Genomic DNA, 21,019 nt, shown 5'->3' on the forward strand with positions numbered 1-21,019 from the left:
CTTCGAAACATATTTTGACAAATTCTCAATTACAAATTTGAATACTGAACAAAAGAACATTCTGGAATGGCTATTAGATGGTCTAGATTGTATGGATTCAGTCGTTAAACCCGTAACTATCGTTCGGAATTAAAGTTTTCAAGGTTGCATGATTAGAAATCACATTTCGACTGTCACTTTCATCATCTGGTAAGCGATGCTCTGATTGGTCGGATGACAGGTCGTTCTGACATGACCCCTAACGGGATGTCCTCAGATCTTTGTTTAGCGGTAGCGAGAACTGAGGTCTGATTTTAATGAGATTGATTATTCCTAACACCTATGGTTAAATAACAAATAAAGACCTTGAATTGAGACAGGATGTTGGGTATAAATGCATATTAATATACAGGAGCATTTCATAATAGACTAAGGACAGGCATACATGGATACATAAACTTTATAATAACAAGCTGTAGGTGAGTGAGTATGGTTTTACACCGCTTTTAGCAATATTCCAGCAACATCATGGTGGGGGGGGGACACCAGAAATGGGCTTCACACATTGTACCTAAGTTGGGAATTGAACCTGGGTCTTTGGCATGCCGAGCGAACGCTTTAACCACTAGGCTACCCGACCGCCCCTCAACTTGGATGGGATTAAGCAGAGCAAGGTGCAGTGTGTACACTGACGAACTAGGAAAATGCTTAGTGGAATCTGGGAAATAATTTGAATCTGTAAACTGACTGAAAAAAGAAATTCACTCCAATCCAATCACTTGTTACTGAAGTCAGTATCCACTATGCATTTTCAAAGTGTTTCAGTATAAAGAAATATAAAGATAATAATAAGAAAGAAAACACATGGTTACTACCTCAGGGCAAAATCTTGATATGTTCTTTAGGCAATTGTGGAGAAAATTATGACAATGAACTTAATACCATCTTCCCGAGGCAAAAGCGTCCACTAGGCTTTTTATCGAAGTCTTGTCTCAACCCTAGCCACATCAAGTCCACTTATCTGTGCTAAATATGATTGGAGACTAATGCACATATCGATAATCCAATCAGAGAACGTTTCACAAAATCAACATCCACAACTGGTGCACCGTATGATAGTGATTTACCACTGCCTGTCTTTGTTGACAAGAATATATCTGTTCATCGTTTAAACCACCTGCCTCTATTTTGGATCAGGGATGAAATCGCAAATGTTTTGTTATCTGATCGACAAGGTCTTCGGCTATGGTAGTTGCCATCTTTGGGAAGCTATACGAGATATGAACAGCGATCTGATTGCATTTTCATTTCATTACAAGGGGCTGAACTGTGATCTAGGCGAGGCGGAGCTAAGTAAAATGGCCTTGATGTGGCAAGGGTAGAATCTAGTCTTTGATATAGTCTAGTGGACACGCTTGCCTCGGGGAGATGACCTAATGACTGCACATACACGTTTGAGATACAGCAATGCTGGTCTCCCAGATGCAGAATAAATGTCCAATACCAGGCTTTTACACGACGTGTAATTCATGAGTATTTGCAGCAATAAGTTCCTGAAATACTCACAAAAGTTTTTGGTAGGAGTCATAAATGACACAATGAATTTGCTAAGGAAATCAAAATTCAGACTCAATTTGAAGTTTATCCTTCCAACCTGAACATCCAGGTCTCCCAAGTTGCCTGGACTGGGTAATGGCTTATCGAGATTCTAATGTATTCTAAGAAAATTCTAAAATGACACTTACTGCATGTATTACATAACCATGATAACTGCACAAACTGATTAAAAATAGTAAGAACTCAACTGTATTAGTGTAAAGAAAATCATGACCCCAAAATTTAGAAAATGTTCCCCCTCCCCTAATAATATGTGCCGAGTCATCATGACAAGGCTATGTGAGTGAGTGAGTGAGTTTGGTTTAACGCCGCTTTTAACAGTATTCCAGTTATATCACGGCGTGTCAGCTTAATGTAGGAGGAGAGCCCCAAGTGATGCAGGTCTCAGACGTTTACCACTTTGGTGAAACCCACAAGCACTGGTATGGAGCTGACAAACCTAGAAACCGGGATTCGAACTCACAATCATAGGTTTCTGGCGTGCCCAAAGGACGCAACTCTGCACAGCGAATCGCGGCGTCTTAGACGACTGGGCCACCCGTGCCCCCGACAAGGCTATGTAAAACCCGGAATATTAACAAAACATGGAACAGTAGTCCCAAAAATACATCTGTAAAATATGTCATCTCGTAAAGCACAATAATATATGATATACACATCCATCATACACTGCTGTAACAAGACATAAAGGCACAATAAAAACATGACATTTTTTTCTTTAAATGAAAATACCTCTGTGACTAATGTAACATGTGTGAGTTAGATACACACTAAGCTTGTTTGATGGTAAACCAGACAAGCAGGTATTTCATGAATGTTTCTGTATAACTATATATTCTGTCGCTCTGCGACCCGACCTCTCTCATTTGAATACATGTTATTTGGATTTACCTGCTTGTGATGTCATGGAACTTAGATCACATGTCAAGCAGTTGAAGTTACGTTTAAGAACATAGCAAATGATAGTATTCAATTAAACTGCTATCACCCCATAATACATGTATGTCATGGAATTCTTGGCATTAACGTTTGGGGATTAGTCAAAATTTTTAGAGGCAGGGCTCCTCCTATTAATTTCATGACGCATTTTAGGTCAGGGGTCGTCACATGCATTAAGTCGGTGATGCACTAATTTCTTGATATACAGTATTTGATGTATCACAGCTCAGGAAACTGTGACCAAAGCAACATCTGTGACATGTGATGTGTCATGTGAGGTCATGTGATGTGTCATGTGATGTGTCATGTGATGTAGGGTTGTTCACAAGTCTCTGTACATTGAAGGACAAGGTATGGTATGACCAGTTATTTAGACAATCGTTTGTATGGAACGATTTCAACTAGGCTTAAGTGTACAAAATCCATTCATTATATCTCATTGAGGTCATGACATAGGGTAGTATTGTTGCATCCCTAATGTGATGCATCATGGGTTACATCATGTGACATGTCATGTGATACACCATGTGATATGTCATGTGACTAGAGTTACTGTTCCTCCTGCGTGAGTTCGACCGACTCCGCGCGGCGAGAGCGGATCCACTGAAAGACAGGATGGATGAAGGATACTGACACCAGGACCAGGAAGAAGATGTTGACCTGAAAAATAAATAAATTATTTGTGTAAACAAAGGCTATTGCATGAGTGAGTCAGTATGGTTTTATCAATATTTCGGCAATATCACCGCAGGGGACACCAGAAATGGGCTTCACACATTTTACCCATGTGGGGAATCAAATTCGGGTCTTCTGTTAATCCTCCACCTACACACACACACATATATATATATATATTTATCATATAATGGGTAGGTTTCTCGGCAGGATAAAGCCAACGGATAAAAACGATATCCGTTGGGGTCATATGCGGATAGAGATGCAAATATCAAAGGTCAAGTAGGACTACTTTCACTGTTTATAAACAAGCATGGCGTCGCCCTCGTCATTCGGCGATCGAGTCAGAATTAACCATCGTGAATCTGGATAAACTACAGGGATAATTGCTATCATTATCAAACGAACAGTCTGTGACGTAGCTAAGGCATTTTATAAGTTTTAGCAACTTTCAAGATATAAATTTCGAAACAATTTTGCGAGGGCACGAGGCCTAGCCAAGCGGGATCAGTAGCCATATCTGTGCTTGTAGACCTCTGTGGCTTGAAACTTTCTCCACAAATTAAAATGGTTGGATTCGGCCGAAATATGTTTGAACTGTTACCTTGTTTCGTTTTGTCGCTGTGTGTACATCTGACTACACTTCTTAACGTTATGAAAGGACAGACCGACTGTCAACAACGTCTGACCGTGGCCGTGACGTCTCATAGACTAGAGTTAGAGTAGCTTCCCTTTGACAAAGGGCAGTTACTCTAGCGGACAGACCGATGGCTTGCCGCGAAAGGCAATTAAAAACAACTGTTGTTTTGCCTATAAGTTGCTTCGCCACTGTATAAGAAACAGATTTCAGTTGGAACTATATTGGCTACTGTCACTGTCCGACTGACTAATCACTTACCCTGTGACGTAATAAATATTAATGCGCGCATTCCAGGAAAATTCGCAATGTTTCGGTAATGTTTGTGAGAGAGGGAAAGCGATTTTAAAGCACAGAATTAAAGAATGACATTATATGATAAAGAGGTTATCACGCTTGTGTGTTTGGGGATGGTAAATATCCTGTATTAGGAATAAACACTATGTATTTAGCTCGCCAAGGCTCGCTAAATACAATGTTTATTCCTAATGCAGGATATTTACCATCCCCAAACACACTCGCGTGATAACCTCTATATATCTGTATATATATTCTGTACAATGTTCCTCATTCAGTCTTGCTTGACAACGGTATTAGGATCTATACCGAAACGTCGCCTTTACAGTATTAAAGAAAGTTGTTATCCATAAATTGTGTCTACTTCGTCATCAGTCAACTTCTAAGTAATTCCTATCAAACAAACAATACTACATATAATCATACCGGTAATTAAAAATGTCAACACATTGTGGTTTGAGTATTTTTTAAATATAAAAAAATATCTAAACATTCAGATCATGAAATGTTCAAAGGATCCTTCAAGTAAAATCTTACTCACCAAACAAGTTTCTAAATTGTTACATTTAGCGAACATGGCAAACAGGTGTTTGAGCAGAGCTTATATTTGCAATGTTGTCTACAGTGAGCTGACATAAGGCCTGATGATGGGGCCTACAGTTGGCTAACATAAGGGCTGATGATGATGTCTACAGTTGGCTAACATAAGGCCTGATGATGATGTCTACAGTTGGCTAACATAAGGCCTGATGATGATGTCTACAGTTGGCTAACATAAGGCCTGATGATGGTGTCTACAGTGAGCTGACATAAGGCCTGATGATGGGGCCTACAGTTGGCTAACATAAGGGCTGATGATGATGTCTACAGTTGGCTAACATAAGGCCTGATGATGGTGTCCACAGTGGGCTAACATAAGGCCTGATGATGGTGTCTACAGTTGGCTAACATAAGGCCTGATGATGGTGTCTACAGTTGGCTAACATAAGACCTGATGATGATGTCTACAGTGTTCTAACATAAGGCCTGATGATGGTATCTACAGTTGGCTAACATAAGGCCTGATGATGGTGCTGACAGTTGGCTAATATAAGGCCTGATGATGATGTCTACAGTTGGCTAACATAAGGCCTGATGATGGTGTCTACAGTTGGCTAACATAAGGCCTGATGATGGTGTCTACAGTGGGCTAACATCAGGCCTGATGATGGTGTCTACAGTTGGCTAATATAAGGCCTGATGATGATGTCTACAGTTGGCTAACATAAGGCCTGATGATGGTGTCTACAGTGGGCTAACATAAGGCCTGATGAAGGTGACTACAGTGAGCTGACATAAGGCCTGATGATGGTGTCTACAGTTGGCTAACATAAGGCCTGATGATGGTGCTGACAGTTGGCTAATATAAGGCCTGATGATGATGTCTACAGTTGGCTAACATTAGGCCTGATGATGGTGTCTACAGTGGGCTAACATAAGGCCTGATGATGGTGTCTACAGTGAACTGACATAAGGCCTGATGATGGTGTCTACAGTTGGCTAACATAAGGCCTGATGATGGTGCTGACAGTTGGCTAATATAAGGCCTGATGATGATGTCTACAGTTGGCTAACATAAGGCCTGATGATGGTGTCTACAGTTGGCTAACATAAGGCCTGATGATGGTGCTGACAGTTGGCTAATATAAGGCCTGATGATGATGTCTACAGTTGGCTAACATAAGGCCTGATGATGGTGTCTACAGTGGGCTAACATAAGGCCTGATGATGGTGTCTACAGTGGGCTAACATAAGGCCTGATGATGGTGTCTACAGTGGGCTAACATAAGGCCTGATGATGGTGTCTACAGTGGGCTAACATAAGGGCTGATGATGGTGTCTACAGTTGGCTAACATAAGGCCTGATGATGGTGCTGACAGTTGGCTAATATAAGGCCTGATGATGATGTCTACAGTGAGCTGACATAAGGCCTGATGATGGTGCCTACAGTGGGCTAACATAAGGCCTGATGATGGTGTCTACAGTTGGCTAACATTAGGCCTGATGATGGTGTCTACAGTGGGCTAACATAAGGCCTGATGATGGTGTCTACAGTGGGCTAACATAAGGCCTGATGATGGTGTCTACAGTGGGCTAACATAAGGGCTGATGATGGTGTCTACAGTTGGCTAACATAAGGCCTGATGATGGTGTCTACAGTTGGCTAACATAAGGCCTGATGATGGTGTCTACAGTGGGCTAACATAAGGCCTGATGATGGTGTCTACAGTGGGCTAACACAAAGGCTGATGATGGTGTCTACAGTGGGCCAAGCTTACCACAACTACCACTTCTCCTACCTGAAAATATCCAGATTGCTCTGCCCACTTGAACAAGCCATACTGAATGAAGGAAAATATCCCTCCAGCTATGATCATGAGACCATACAGTAATCCAAAGTATTCACTGGGGAATCTGGAAAATAACAAATATTCATAAGCATGAGTAGAGTTAAAAAACCTAGTATATACCCAAACAAAGGAGATAGTTCTATGGACATACAACTTTTTTATTACAATGAATGCAGTGTTTCAGTGCAGACACTAACACTGGTTTTAAGCAAGTCACATTCATTGTAATAAAAAAGTTGTATATCCATACAACTATCTCCCTTGTTCGTCATACCAACGTCAAAATGCCACTTAGGGAAGTATATCTGCTATGCAGCTTATTGCTGACCCTGGCTATAGGATGTAACTCTGTAAGCACCTTTAACCACTTGGCAACCAATGCCACCTTGAGTGAATAGGGTTTTTTCGATAAAACTACCTTATCCCATCCTTGAAGAGGTAAAAGCAGGCACTTTCAGTGTCAAGAATTACACGGCCCCCATGAAGGCGGCTCCATTCTATTTATGTCAAGACTTACACGGCTCCCATGAAGGCGGCTCCATGCTATTCATGTCAAGACTTACATGGCTCCCATGAAGGCAGCTCCATGCTATAAGTGTCAACACTTACACGGCTCCCATGTAGGCAGCTCCATGCTATTAGTGTCAAGACTTACACGGCTCCCATGAAGGCGGCTCCATGCTATTAATGTCAAGACTTACACGGTTCCCATGTAGGCAGCTCCATGCTATTAGTGTCAAGACTTACATGGCTCCCATGAAGGCGGCTCCATGCTATTAGTGTCAAGACTTACACGGCTCCCATGAAGGCGGCTCCATGCTATTAGTGTCAAGACTTACACGGCTCCCATGAAGGCAGCTCCATGCTATTAGTGTCAAGACTTACATGGCTCCCATGAAGGCGGCTCCATGCTATTAATGTCAAGACTTACACGGCTCCCATGAAGGCGGCTCCATGCTATTAATGTCAAGACTTACACGGCTCCCATGAAGGCGGCTCCATGCTATTAATGTCAAGACTTACACGGCTCCCATGAAGGCGGCTCCATGCTATTAATGTCAAGACTTACACGGCTCCCATGAAGGCGGCTCCATGCTATTAATGTCAAGACTTACACGGCTCCCATGAAGGCGGCTCCATGCTATTAATGTCAAGACTTACACGGCTCCCATGAAGGCGGCTCCATGCTATTAATGTCAAGACTTACACGGCTCCCATGAAGGCGGCTCCATGCTATTAATGTCAAGACTTACACGGCTCCCATGAAGGCGGCTCCATGCTATTAATGTCAAGACTTACACTGCTCCTATGAAGGTGGCTCCATGCTATTAGTGTCAAGACTTACACGGCTCCCATGAAGGCAGCTCCATGCTATTAGTGTCAAGACTTACACGGCTCCCATGAAGGCGGCTCCATGCTATTAATGTCAAGACTTACACGGCTCCCATGAAGGCGGCTCCATGCTATTAATGTCAAGACTTACACGGCTCCCATGAAGGCGGCTCCATGCTATTAATGTCAAGACTTACACGGCTCCCATGAAGGCGGCTCCATGCTATTAATGTCAAGACTTACACGGCTCCCATGAAGGCGGCTCCATGCTATTAATGTCAAGACTTACACTGCTCCTATGAAGGTGGCTCCATGCTATTAGTGTCAAGACTTACACGGCTCCCATGAAGGCGGCTCCATGCTATTAGTGTCAAGACTTACATGGCTCCCATGAAGGCGGCTCCATGCTATTAGTGTCAAGACTTACACGGCTCCCATGAAGGCGGCTCCATGCTATTAATGTCAAGACTTACACGGCTCCCATGAAGGCGGCTCCATGCTATTCGTGTCAAGACTTACACGGCTCCCATGAAGGCGGCTCCATGCTATTAGTGTCAAGACTTACATGGCTCCCATGAAGGCGGCTCCATGCTATTAGTGTCAAGACTTACACGGCTCCCATGAAGGCGGCTCCATGCTATTCGTGTCAAGACTTACACGGCTCCCATGAAGGCGGCTCCATGCTATTAGTGTCAAGACTTACATGGCTCCCATGAAGGCGGCTCCATGCTATTAGTGTCAAGACTTACACGGCTCCCATGAAGGCGGCTCCCATGCTATTAGTGTCAAGACTTACACGGCTCCCATGAAGGCGGCTCCATGCTATTAGTGTCAAGACTTACATGGCTCCCATGAAGGCGGCTCCATGCTATTAGTGTCAAGACTTACACGGCTCCCATGAAGGCGGCTCCATGCTATTAATGTCAAGACTTACACGGCTCCCATGAAGGCAGCTCCATGCTATTAGTGTCAAGACTTACACGGCTCCCATGAAGGCGGCTCCATGCTATTAATGTCAAGACTTACACGGCTCCCATGAAGGCGGCTTCATGCTATTAGTGTCAAGACTTACACGGCTCCCATGAAGGCGGCTCCATGCTATTAATGTCAAGACTTACACGGCTCCCATGAAGGCGGCTCCATGCTATTAATGTCAAGACTTACACGGCTCCCATGAAGGCGGCTCCATGCTATTAATGTCAAGACTTACACGGCTCCCATGAAGGTGGCTCCATGCTATTAGTGTGAAGACTTACACGGCTCCCATGAAGGCGGCTCCATGCTATTAGTGTCAAGAATTACACGGCTCCCATGAAGGCGGCTCCCATGCTATAAGTGTCAAGACTTACACGGCTCCCATGAAGGCGGCTCCCATGCAGTAGAGGAAGGAGCGGAAGAAGACCACAGTGATGAAGGTGAGGTAGAGGACCTGCTTTGCTGGTATCATGCAGAACACCGTCACCAACAACCCCAACACCGTCCCCGTCATCAGCGGCATCACAGATGGCATCAGGTCCCGGCGCAGCTTGGATCTGCTGTCTTGGGGGAAGAATATTTTACTTATATTTTCCACATTACTTTTCCATTTCAGCAATATATACTACATTTCTTTTCCATTTCAGCAATATATACAACATTTCTTTTCCATTTCAGCAATATATACTACATTTCTTTTCCATTTCAGCAATATATACTGAGTATATATTGAACATGAAAAAAGTGTACGAAGGAGATAGATGGAAAAGTTTGTATGTTGTTTAAAAATCAGCAATATTCCAACTATATAATGACAATCTGTAATTAATTGAGTCTGGACCAGACAATCTAGTTATTGACACCATGAGCATCATTCTACAAAATTTTGACAGTGAGTGAGTGAGTGAGTGAGTGAGTGAGTGAGTGACAACATTGAACAGTGTCAGCTTAATGCAGTCAGACGTGATGCACGTCTTACATGTTTACTATTGTTGTGTAAACAACAAGCACTGGTATGGTGCTGCAAACCTAGGATCATCATCATGGTGATCTGGGATCCTTGCGCAGGTAAGGGAAGCAAATCTGAACCGTTTAATGTGTGTATGTTTTTCAATGCTTGAGTCAGCAACATTCCGCATATGACAATGCAGCCTGTAAATAACACTGACTGGTCCAGACAAACCACTGGTGGGTGTTATTAGCAACATCCTCTTACTCGCCTCCTACGACAAACCTAGCAATGATTCCCACACGTTTCCACAACCAAGCTACCCGCACCTTCCACACCTATGTAGCAGTGCATTGTGCAATGGTATGTGTGCCCTATGGTGACTTACTGTTGAAGAATCCTTTCTGCCAGTCATAGACAACTCCAGCAAACGGAGACGTCACTATTCCGGCCAGCATCATGTACATCGACACATTTGTGTAGTAACTCACTGAAAGACAACATGCAGCGTTAGAAACTGGCACTAGTCCTATAGTCCTTGCCATACTGCCCAATAGTAAAGGTAGCATAAGGACCAGTAGAAATTTGTCATTTTTAAGGGGTTTGCTATATGTTATCATTTTAAGGACTTGTGGACTTAAACGGTTAGTTTCTACCCCTGAACATGAAATAACTAACTTTGCTCAGTCTCGTTCTATAGTTGGACATTTTTGTGATAACATTAATGTGTTGATTTTTGTGTTAACATAATGTGTTGGAAGATCACTGGCTGGACAGACAGGGTACAGGAGGTCACAGAATAAGGCATCTGAGCCATGTCCCCATGAGGAAGTCATTGAGGACTGGGTTGACAGAGGATAGGAGTATCTTACCTTTGCCCACGTACAGATTACGGACATTTATAAGGATTGGATTGAAAGAGGACAGGAACGTCTTACTTTGGGCCACATACAGACTGAGGACATTGATGAGGGTGGGGATGAGAGTGGGGATGAGAGGGGAATAGCTTACCTTGGGCCATGTTGAGATTGAGGATGTTGATGAGAGTGGGGATCAGAGAGGAACATCTTACCTTGGGCCACATAGAGATTGAGGACATTGATGAGGGTGGGGATGAGAGTGGGGATGAGAGGGGAATAGCTTACCTTGGGCCATGTTGAGATTGAGGATGTTGATGAGAGTGGGGATCAGAGAGGAACATCTTACCTTGGGCCACATAGAGATTGAGGACATTGATGAGGGTGGGGATGAGAGTGGGGATGAGAGGGGAATAGCTTACCTTGGGCCATGTTGAGATTGAGGATGTTGATGAGAGTGGGGATCAGAGAGGAACATCTTACCTTGGGCCACATAGAGATTGAGGACATTGATGAGGGTGGGGATGAGAGTGGGGATGAGAGGGGAATAGCTTACCTTGGGCCACATAGAGATTGAGGACATTGATGAGGGTGGGGATCAGAGAGGAACATCTTACCTTGGGCCACATAGAGATTGAGGACATTGATGAGGGTGGGGATCAGAGAGGAATATTTCACATTGGGCCGCGTACAGATTGAGGACATTGATAAGGGTAGGGATGAGAAAGGGCAGGAATGTCTTACCTTGGGCCACACCCCCATGGAGGACATCGTTGAGGATGGGATTGAGAAAGGACAGGAATGTCTTACCTTGGGCCATGTCCCCATGGAGGACATCGTTGAGGATGGGGTTGAGAGATGACAGGAAGTAGTAGAAGCGTAGCTGCAGTATACTGAGCCAGAGGACATGGAGGATGAATGATGATGACAGAATGCAGCTGAATAGTGTTGGCAGCTTTGGCGGGGACGTCAGCGGGGCCTTGCTCTCCTCTGGAAGGACAGACAATACAATGCTCAGCCATGAGCGGATCATAGTAGAAGCGGTTCTGAGTCCATGTTGTGTTTCAGAATGTTACCTTTGTTTGTAAACTTTGGATCTCTAACATGAATAAAATCTACATAATTTTTTTTCTTAATCCTTTTTTTTACAGAAAAACTAAGCTGTGTGAGATCCAGCTAAAAAAAAGTTGTTTGAATCCCCATCACGTAGCACCCACGGAAGTGATGACGTCACACATCTTCACATTATTGCCAGATCGCAACATCTGAAGACATCGTGGGGACACAGCTCTGCGACGGGTGGTCCCTTAGATGTAGTAATGCAGGATAAGTATACAAATGTAAAAAAGATTTAGATTTTACAAACAAAATTAACTTATCCTGCATTACTCCTTAATGCATCTGAATCAGACGGTACGGAGGTGGGCATACCTTAAGATGTGATGCTCAAGAACCCTCGAAGACATCCAGACGACCATCCAACGCAGCTCTAGTAAAGATTGGCAACCCAAAAACCAGTCCTGTCCAAGGTAAGACCGAGAGAATAAGGAAATCCCAGTAAAAGACAGTAATAGAAAATAGCATATGCTAAAGTCTAAAAACTGACTTACCAAGCCAATGCAAGTAGCATAAAGCCTACCTGTCCACCTCTGGACAACTGGAGATATTAGTGGCCCAAAACTCTGACGTCCTCCAAGGGCACGTCCTGCATGGTGGCTCTGATGGAGTAGTTGCTGTCTAGAGTCATCGTAGAAGCAAACACCCTGATGTCATGAGGATTGTTGGCCCTTGGAGGATCGAGGCCAGTGGCCACATAACCTTGAAGCATGACGGCGCATAACCATAGGGAGATGGTGTTGACTGACTTCTGTAGTGCATGTCTTGCGAGATGGGGATGAAAAGCCATTTCCAGGCACCACACTGTGTCTTGAAGTGGAATATAAAAACCCTCAGAGCCCTGGCTGGACACAGAAGGAGTTCCTCCTCATCTTCAATACCCACAATCGAGGAAAGAGGTGGGATGGTGAAGACCCTGGGAGTTGATTCTTGCCATTGAAGTTCCGGCTCCCTGCCCCATGTGCTCAAAGTGGACCTGGATGATGTCGAGTGCGTGTAGCTCGATGACCCTTTCTGTTTCAGCCAAAGCCAGGAGGAAGGTCGTCTTCTTGGCGAGGTCATAGAAGGAAGCTGCGTGGAGAAGGCTCAAATGGAGGTCCACACAGAAAACAAAGCACCACGTTCAGACCCATGCATGTGATAGGGAGCGGGCCTTCTGATCGTCAAGGCAGAATGCGACACCTCCATGGCAGCAACATCACGACCTACCTGGTGGCCATTCACTCCATGTTGGCAGTTCTAAAAATATGACCAAGGTTCCAGAACTGCCAACACAAATTTCACTGCCGCCAGGTAGGTCGTGATGGTGCTGCCTTTGAGGTGTCCCATACTGTGCAGATATAACAGGTATTTGGCCAAGTATTTAGGGGACGCTGCAGTGGGTGTTGGATGTTTGTCCACACAAAATGTGAGGTGAGGTGAAATGGGATTTAACGTCGCGTCCAAGATTATTGCACTTATATAGCGACGTGCATGCACGTGTATGTGTGTGTGTGTGTGTGGCTGCTTGTACTAGTCCGGACTGATGCCGATTTATAGTGCTAGCTCACTGAGATACCATGCCGCAGTTTAACATGGATACCCCACTCAGACACAGTATACTGACTCCGAGCCGACCAGTCCTTGTTTTAGCTCCTTAATGCCGAGCGCCAGACAGGGTAACAACAAGTACCATCTTTTAACGTGTTTTGGTATGACGCGGCTGCGGATCGAACCCCGGACCTTCCACTCTCCGGGCGGACGCTCTACCATTAGACTACGGAGGCGGTCTCCACACTAAAGGATTCAAAAGAGCGCAACATATTGTCATTAAAGTCCCCAGAAGTTTTGGATGTCCGAGATGCTGACACATGAGACTGAAGGCCTTGGGAAGAAGCTCAAACTCTGTAAGAGCCATCTTCGTCTGGCCTGAATAGATCATCTGCTAAGATGTTCTGACACCCTGGGATATGCTGGACCAGGAATTGCAGGCCCAAGCAATCCACCAGATGGAACAATCGGAATGTCTGCAGTAGCAAGGCGTGAGAGTGAGTTTTTCCTTGGTCCACCGACTCCAGATCAATGTGATGTTGTCGAGTGAGATGGTGAGATGGTGAGTTGGCTGTTCCGGAGCCAGTGTGATATAACCAGGATGAGCGCTTCCAACCCCAGGTTGTTTATGTGCCATGTGCGCTGCACGTCGGACCACAGCCATGAAGTCATCTGGTCCTCTTGATGCACGCCCCAACCCTGTAGAGAGGCGTCTATGAACAGGTGTGACGTTGGTGACAGCTGTTAAGAAGACTCTTCCTAAGACGTTCGACTCTATCGTCCACCAACTGAGATGAGACCTGAGGTAAGGCAGTAGATTGATGGATACGCAAGGATCCTGATGTCTGATGTATGGCGGAACTTGGAACTGCTGGATAGGACGCAGGTGTAGACATCCTCTGATCGTCAGATCCTGGGCCGACATAAGTAGTCCCAAGAGAACTTGCCACTGGAGAAGTGTGAGGGGTTGCTCAAGGGCAGGTATCAGATGCGCGGCATCTTGAACCATCTGTCCCGACGAACCATTAGGAGGTCCACGCCTGTCTGAAATAGGCCTCCTATGAGTGAGTGAGAGAGTTGGGTTTAACGCCACGTTTAACAGTATTCAAGTTATATCGTGGCGTGTCAGCTTAATGTGGGAGGAAAGCCCGAAGCGATGCAGGTCTGAGATTTTTACCACTTCGGTGAAACCCACGAACACGGGTAGGGTGCTGACAAACCTAGAAACATAATCGGGGCGAACCAGGATTCGAACCCACAACCATAGGTTTCTGGCGTGCCCAAGGGACGCAACTCTGCACAGCGAATTGCGGCGCCTCAGATGACTGGGCCATCCGTGCCCCCCGCCTCCTATGAACTGAAGTCGGTGTGATTGGGTGCGGTCCGACTCACCATTGATCCCAAAATCCTGTTGAAGGAGCATAGTTGATGAATCTGGATGGGATTACTGTTTTGGTGATGCAGGTGATTAGCCAAGGGGCCATTGAAATACCAAATGGGAGGACCACCCATTAGTAGTGGACACCAGTGAATTAGAACCTGAGGAATTGGCAGTCCTGGAGGTCAAGACTGATCAGGAAATCATTGGCATTAATTCTGGTCCTGAGCTGAGAATGAAAACTGAAGTGCTTTGACCTTACATTATGTATGGAGTTATGTTTACATGCAGACTATTATTTTTATTATCAAGTTTCTTTCTGCGTGACACAAGTGCTTTAACCGTATGTATTTGGAAAACTAGGCAAACGGAATTAACCAACAAGTGTCTGACTAATTATCAAACTCAAGGTGGTAAAGAAATCAAGCCGAATTGTTTTGTAAAGCTGACATCTGATTGGCCCAAGAACCTACTCTTCCTTCAGTTAAATTGGGCAATCAAAGCTCACTAAGGGTTCACTTGACATGAGCTTCTACAGAGGTCTCGCCAAATCTTCACAGGGAGGTTTCGTATCAGGGCAATATATTCTACAGTGATCCCTCGCTATTGAGCTCTTCGATAATCACTCTGTACTTGTGTAATTAATTGTGATTGGCTCTTCACTCATAGCGTCTGTTACTACCATTATCGATCGATATTTTCATGTAAGTAGACTACATTCACATTGAATGTGACAGTTAAGGCTTGTAAATAATAACAAACGGCGAAAACATAATGGATATATATTTTTACACTATGAACGGTAAACAACTTGTATCATTGCAATGTGTGAGACAAGGCGAAGATCGTGAGATTGACCGAGCGCGCTCCCCTGCCTCGGCCTCAGTTAAACGGCTCATCGTCTATAACGCCCACCAATTATTTGGACCCCATTGGTAGCGTTGTAGCGAGGGACCACTGTATTTAAATGAATGTTAAGGTCATGGTTTCCTCTACAGATGGAACACTACCCAATAACCTGAGGCTGACCACAAACCTTTCAATGGCTGCTTTCCATCAACTATCACAACGCCAGCTTCCTCCGCCTTCTCCAGCAACACCACTGATGGCGCCTCCCCATCCTCCACCGTGTACGTCACCTGCTCTTGCGGGGGTCGTTCCTCTGGCTTGGTGATGAATCCTCGGGGCAGGAAGAAGAAGGTACTCACGATCACCATGCTGTGAAGACCCGTCACAATCAGGTACGAGTTCCGCAGGGAGAAGCCCCTCTCAAAGGCAATCTGTAACATAACCAGGTGAGTCAGTCAGTCAATTGGGTGCAGCATTGCTGTTAACAGTATTCCAGTTTGACCCGGCATGTTAGCTCCATACGGGAGGAGTGCCCCAAGTGATGGAGGTCTCAGACGTTTACCACTTTGGCGAAACACATTAGTTAGGGTATGGTTGTGATAAACCTAGAACAGGCCTCAAAGTTGGGACTAAATGGTCGCCAATGCGACCTAAATTTCAATTGGTCTTGTCTAAAATTCAGAGGTAGCCAAATGACTACCTTGAAAAATATCTTGTGGCGACTAAATTCTATTTCTACACATATGTAGACACAAAAATAAACATGTCTGCTACTAATTGTACTCGCAAAAAATTCCTCCAGAAGTCAACAATGAACCGAAATACATAAATATTAATGTAATTAGTATTTTATATTTGTTGATAGTTTATTGGATAAGCAAGGATATACCTATATAATTTAGTAACATAAATTGCATCATTGTTCGAGTTACAAATAACAAAAATCAAGTACAGTTTCCACTAATATACAATAGTAGTTATTTGATAGAAGATAACTTCAAATGCTTTTGGCTACCTACACTATTGGCTCAACTTAATTTTACCACTGGCTACCTGGAACAAAATACTTGTAGCCATATGGCTACTTGGTAAAAATTTAAACTTTGAGGCCTGTAGAAACATAATTGGGGCAATCCGAGATAGGAACCACAATGACAGGTTTTTGGCATGCCCAAGGGACGCAACTCAGCACCCAGAATTGAGGCGACGACTGGCCAACTGTGCCCCACAGATGAGTGAATGCTGTTTTCCACTGCAGTCAGCAATATTCCAGGCATATCATAGCAGTCTGTAAATAACTGCTTCTTGGCCACCCAAACCACTATCAAGATAAACGATCCACGTCAATAGGTACGATGACCCAGAATCAGACGAATCATAAATTTTAACACCCCGGATACTCATTTCCGTCAGATCTTACAGCAAGTACTGGGTACTGGAGCCCACCCCTGAATCCCTGCAGGATGAGGAAACACATCAGTCATGGAGAAAACACAATACAAAATGTGTTTTAATCCTCACTGAAGTCACATCACAAATGTAAAAAAACAACAGGCCATAATTAAGTATTGTAGATTTATGTCTGTTTTCCTTTGCGAGTGTTTTCATGTTACAGAGGAGACAAGATTTTGGTGGTCATATGGCAACATATTGTTGTACTTGTGACTATATATGATAAAACTACATAGAGATATTTTATGCAAACAAAAGATGTTGAATAAGAAGAGCACACTCAGATACCACACCTTAGGCCATGATCTTAATAATTGTTGGATCAAGTGCGAAAATGTCAACTTTTCTTAGAATTATGAATGTCAAAATAAAATTTATGAATGAACACTATATTCCACATTTTAAAAATAACAAAATATTTACAAATTGTACATTTTTAAAAACAATCCATTTTTTATGAAAACAGGGGTGGCAAATCAGTGACCTGACACGGATAATATAATGGCCTAAATCCATTTACAAAACAAAGGCCACATGGGTTATTGCCCAGGTGAGCAACATCTTCCCTGCCGCTAATCAAAGGTGTTCACCTTGATGACCAGTTGTACTGCCGCCGATATGTCAAACGCCCCACACAGCAAACCGATAATTGTCGAACTCCCTCTTGAAAACAGATTTGCAATCTGAAACAACATAAAATATTGTACAGTGATCCCTCGCTACAATGCTACCTTTGGGGTCCAAATAACTGAGGAGCGTTATAGACGATTAATTTAATATTACCCACAGAGGCACAGACATTAAAGTTTTACCTTCATTAATTCTCCTCGAGCATTACAATTTTACTGCATGCTGATTGGCTAGTGATAAATCTGTTGATATATATTGTATATTTGTACGAGGGGCATTCAAAAAGTTTTGCAACTTCAATATAAGACCAAGTCGCAGAATATCTTTTGATCTTTTATTTTTCAATATAATCTCCATTCACCACAATACACTTATTCCATTTGTCCTTCAAGCTTTTAATACCACTTTTATAGAAATCCGCCTCTAACCACGCCTCTGTGCCAGCCTTTATGTCCTCGTCATCCTGGAAGCGTCTTCCACGTAGGGCAGATTTCATTTGCCGGAACAGGAAATAGTCACTGGGGCTAAGTCTGGGCTGTAGGGTGGGTGATTTAACTGTTCGAATCCACATTCACATATGGCGGCCACATGCATTCATGGATTTCTTTTGTTTTGCATTCCTCCTTGGTAAGTAACTTTATTACAGCGCATTGTTCATGTTTGAGAGAATCCATGATTGTGACCACGCTTATGTGAATGAAGCCATCACATCTAATTTATTGTTGTGTCTGGAACTTGTTATGACACGTCAACCTGATGTTATTACTAGTGTCACACCTGCCACAAGTTGACATTGTTTGTGTAAACCCAAATGCCCAAGTTGCAAAACTTATTGAGCGGCCCTCGTATATAGTGATGTATATAGTGACGTATATGTTGATCAATGCTGTACCTCTAATGCCGCTGATTGCGGCCTGAGTGTCATAAAGTTCATTACAGTTCAAATTGGCTAGTGTCATGTTATGAAGAGCAGTAACAACATGAACCTAACCTCTGATGGCTATTGGCGAATGGCCATGTTCCCACACAAGCAACACCACCTTGTGTGTCAGGTAGGGGTGAATAACTCGTGACAGTTTATTGTCCATGATATTACAGCTAGTCCCTTACAATTCTTCTATAGTTTTGTTTGTGAAGTGACGTCATAGTAATGAGGCCATTTCAACAACAGAGTGACAAAGCTCATGTTTCAGTTGGAGGCAAACAAACCGTAATTCTTTTCAGGTTCTTCTATTTATATTGTCTTGTCATAATAAAACATCGGCAGTAAATTATCTGAATCATTATAAAAAATTAAATTCCTGTTCAGCAGCCACTGTAGCCAACTGATCCCCATTTTAGCTTCTCGGCCTTGAGTGAGTGAGTGAGTGAGTATGGTTTAACGTTGCTTTTAACAATATTCCAGCAATATCACGGCTGGGGACACCAGAAATGGGCTTCACACATTGTACCCATGTCGGGAATCGAACCCGGGTCTTCAGTGTGACAAGCGAACGCTTTAACCATTAGGCTACCCGACCACACCCAGCCATGAATGAGGTGAGTTGGGTTAAAATGAGGTTTAACGTTGTCTTCAAGATTATTTCACTCACATAGCGACGTGCATGCATGTGTGTGCGGCTGTTGATGCAAGTCTGGATGGAAGTACCATGCTATAAGCCGCGAGTGAGACCCACCATGCCGCAGAATACAATACAGGGAAATCCTTCACTACCTTACATGTCTTTAGCAACCCATGCTTGCCGTAAAAGGATATTATGCTTGTAGTAAGAGGCGACTAACGGGATCGGGTGGTCAGGGTCGCTGACTTGGTTGAAACATGTCATCGTATCCCAATTGCGGGGAGCGATGGTCATGGGGTCAATCACTGGATTATCTGGTCCAGACTCAACTACTTACAGACCGCCGTCATATAGCTGGAATATAGCCGATTGCGGCGTTAAACAGCAAACAAACCTGTGTGTTGGTGACAAGAAGGGGAATACCGCCAACCCCAACCAGGGTAAGTCCAGGGAAGATTAACCAGGGTATATCTGAAATATTGTTTTTTTAAAAATATCAATACTAGTGAGTGAGTGAGTTTGTTTTAACACTGCTCTGAACAGTATTCCAGTTACAATGTATATCACAGAGTGTCTGCTTAATGTGGGAGGTAAGGCCAAATTGATGCTGGTCAAAGGTAAAAATTACCATAATCAAAACTTCCATGTCTTGATGACCTTGGACAGATGGCATGAATCAAACAAATAAGTTATCTAGCAAATTGAGTGAGTGAGTGAGTTTGGTTTAACGCCGCTTTTAACATTATTCCAGTTATATCACGGTGTGTCAGCTTAATGTGGGAGGAAAGCCCGAAGTGATGCAGGTCTCAGACGTTTACCACTTCGGTGAAACCCACGAGCACAGGTATGGTGCTGACAAACCTAGAAACATAATTGGGGCGAACCGGGATACGAACCCACAATCACAGGTTTCTGGCGTGCCCAAGGGACGCAACTCTGCACAGCGAATCGCAGCGCCTTAGACGACTGGGCCACCCGTGCCCCCTCTAGCAAATTGAAGTACATGTCTATGCAAGAGCGAAAATCACATGATCAAATAAGAAAGACAGTCAATAATGAAGGAAATCCTGCTTGCACCATGTATTTGTATCTCCATCAAGAAGACACTACATACCTTGGGATACAAAGGCAATCATCAATGTCCCTGCCACAAACGTCAGCCTGGAAACGCAAGGAGTTTAACATGACTATTTTACATCTCAACTGTGACGTGCATGACCTTTACACAAGCCTGTCCCATGCTGGCATTAACACATTAATTCCTATAATTGCTCGAAGTTTTTAAAGACTATAAACGAGGCTCCTATTCAAATGTATCCTGTGAAGATCTGGGCTAGAATTGGTCTTCTGCAACTTATGCTTGTTGTAAGAGGCGACTAACGGGATCGGGTGGTCAGACTCTCTGACTTGGTTGATGTATGCCATTGTACCCCAATTGCGTAGATTGATGCTTATGAGTGAGTGAGTGAGTGAGTTGGGTTTAACGCCGCTTTTAACATTATTCCAGTTATATCACGGCGTGTCAGCTCAATGTGGGAGGAAAGCACGAAGTGATGCAGGTCTCAGACGTTTACCACTTCGGTGAAACCCACGAGCACGGGTATGGTGCTGACAAACCTAGAAACATAATTGGGGCGAACTGGGATTTGAATTCACAATCATAGGTTTCTGGCATGCCCAAGGGACGCAACTCTGCACAGCAAATCGCGGCGCCTTAGACGACTGGGCCACCAGTGCCTGCTCTATGCTCATGATGTCAATCACTGGATTGTATGGTCCAGACTCGATTATTTACAGACCAGCTGTCATATAACTGGAATATTGATGAGTGCAGCGTTCAACAACAAATAAACA

At 43.9% G+C, this 21,019-nt stretch overlaps 1 protein-coding gene across 3 annotated transcripts in view; it reads right to left on the minus strand.

Moving 5' to 3' along the window:
* Positions 1-2,022: 2,022 nt before the first annotated feature.
* LOC124110630 (equilibrative nucleobase transporter 1-like) overlaps positions 2,023-21,019 on the minus strand; it is a 36,914-nt gene continuing 17,917 nt past the window's right edge. For all 3 annotated transcript variants that reach the window (XM_048392281.1, XM_048392280.1, XM_048392279.1), the window contains exons 4-12: positions 20,280-20,326; positions 19,560-19,636; positions 17,564-17,656; positions 15,709-15,952; positions 11,459-11,638; positions 10,180-10,281; positions 9,217-9,406; positions 6,485-6,599; positions 2,023-3,195 (exon numbers count right to left, since the gene is read on the minus strand). In XM_048392281.1, coding sequence (XP_048248238.1) covers positions 3,085-3,195; positions 6,485-6,599; positions 9,217-9,406; positions 10,180-10,281; positions 11,459-11,638; positions 15,709-15,952; positions 17,564-17,656; positions 19,560-19,636; positions 20,280-20,326 — 1,159 coding nt within the window. In that variant the 3' untranslated portion in view covers positions 2,023-3,084. The remainder of the gene's footprint in view (positions 3,196-6,484; positions 6,600-9,216; positions 9,407-10,179; positions 10,282-11,458; positions 11,639-15,708; positions 15,953-17,563; positions 17,657-19,559; positions 19,637-20,279; positions 20,327-21,019) is intronic.

The sequence above is a fragment of the Haliotis rufescens genome, unplaced genomic scaffold, assembly GCF_023055435.1.
Source record: "Haliotis rufescens isolate VD_foot unplaced genomic scaffold, xgHalRufe1.0.p SCAF_11, whole genome shotgun sequence".
Lineage (NCBI taxonomy): Eukaryota > Metazoa > Mollusca > Gastropoda > Lepetellida > Haliotidae > Haliotis > Haliotis rufescens.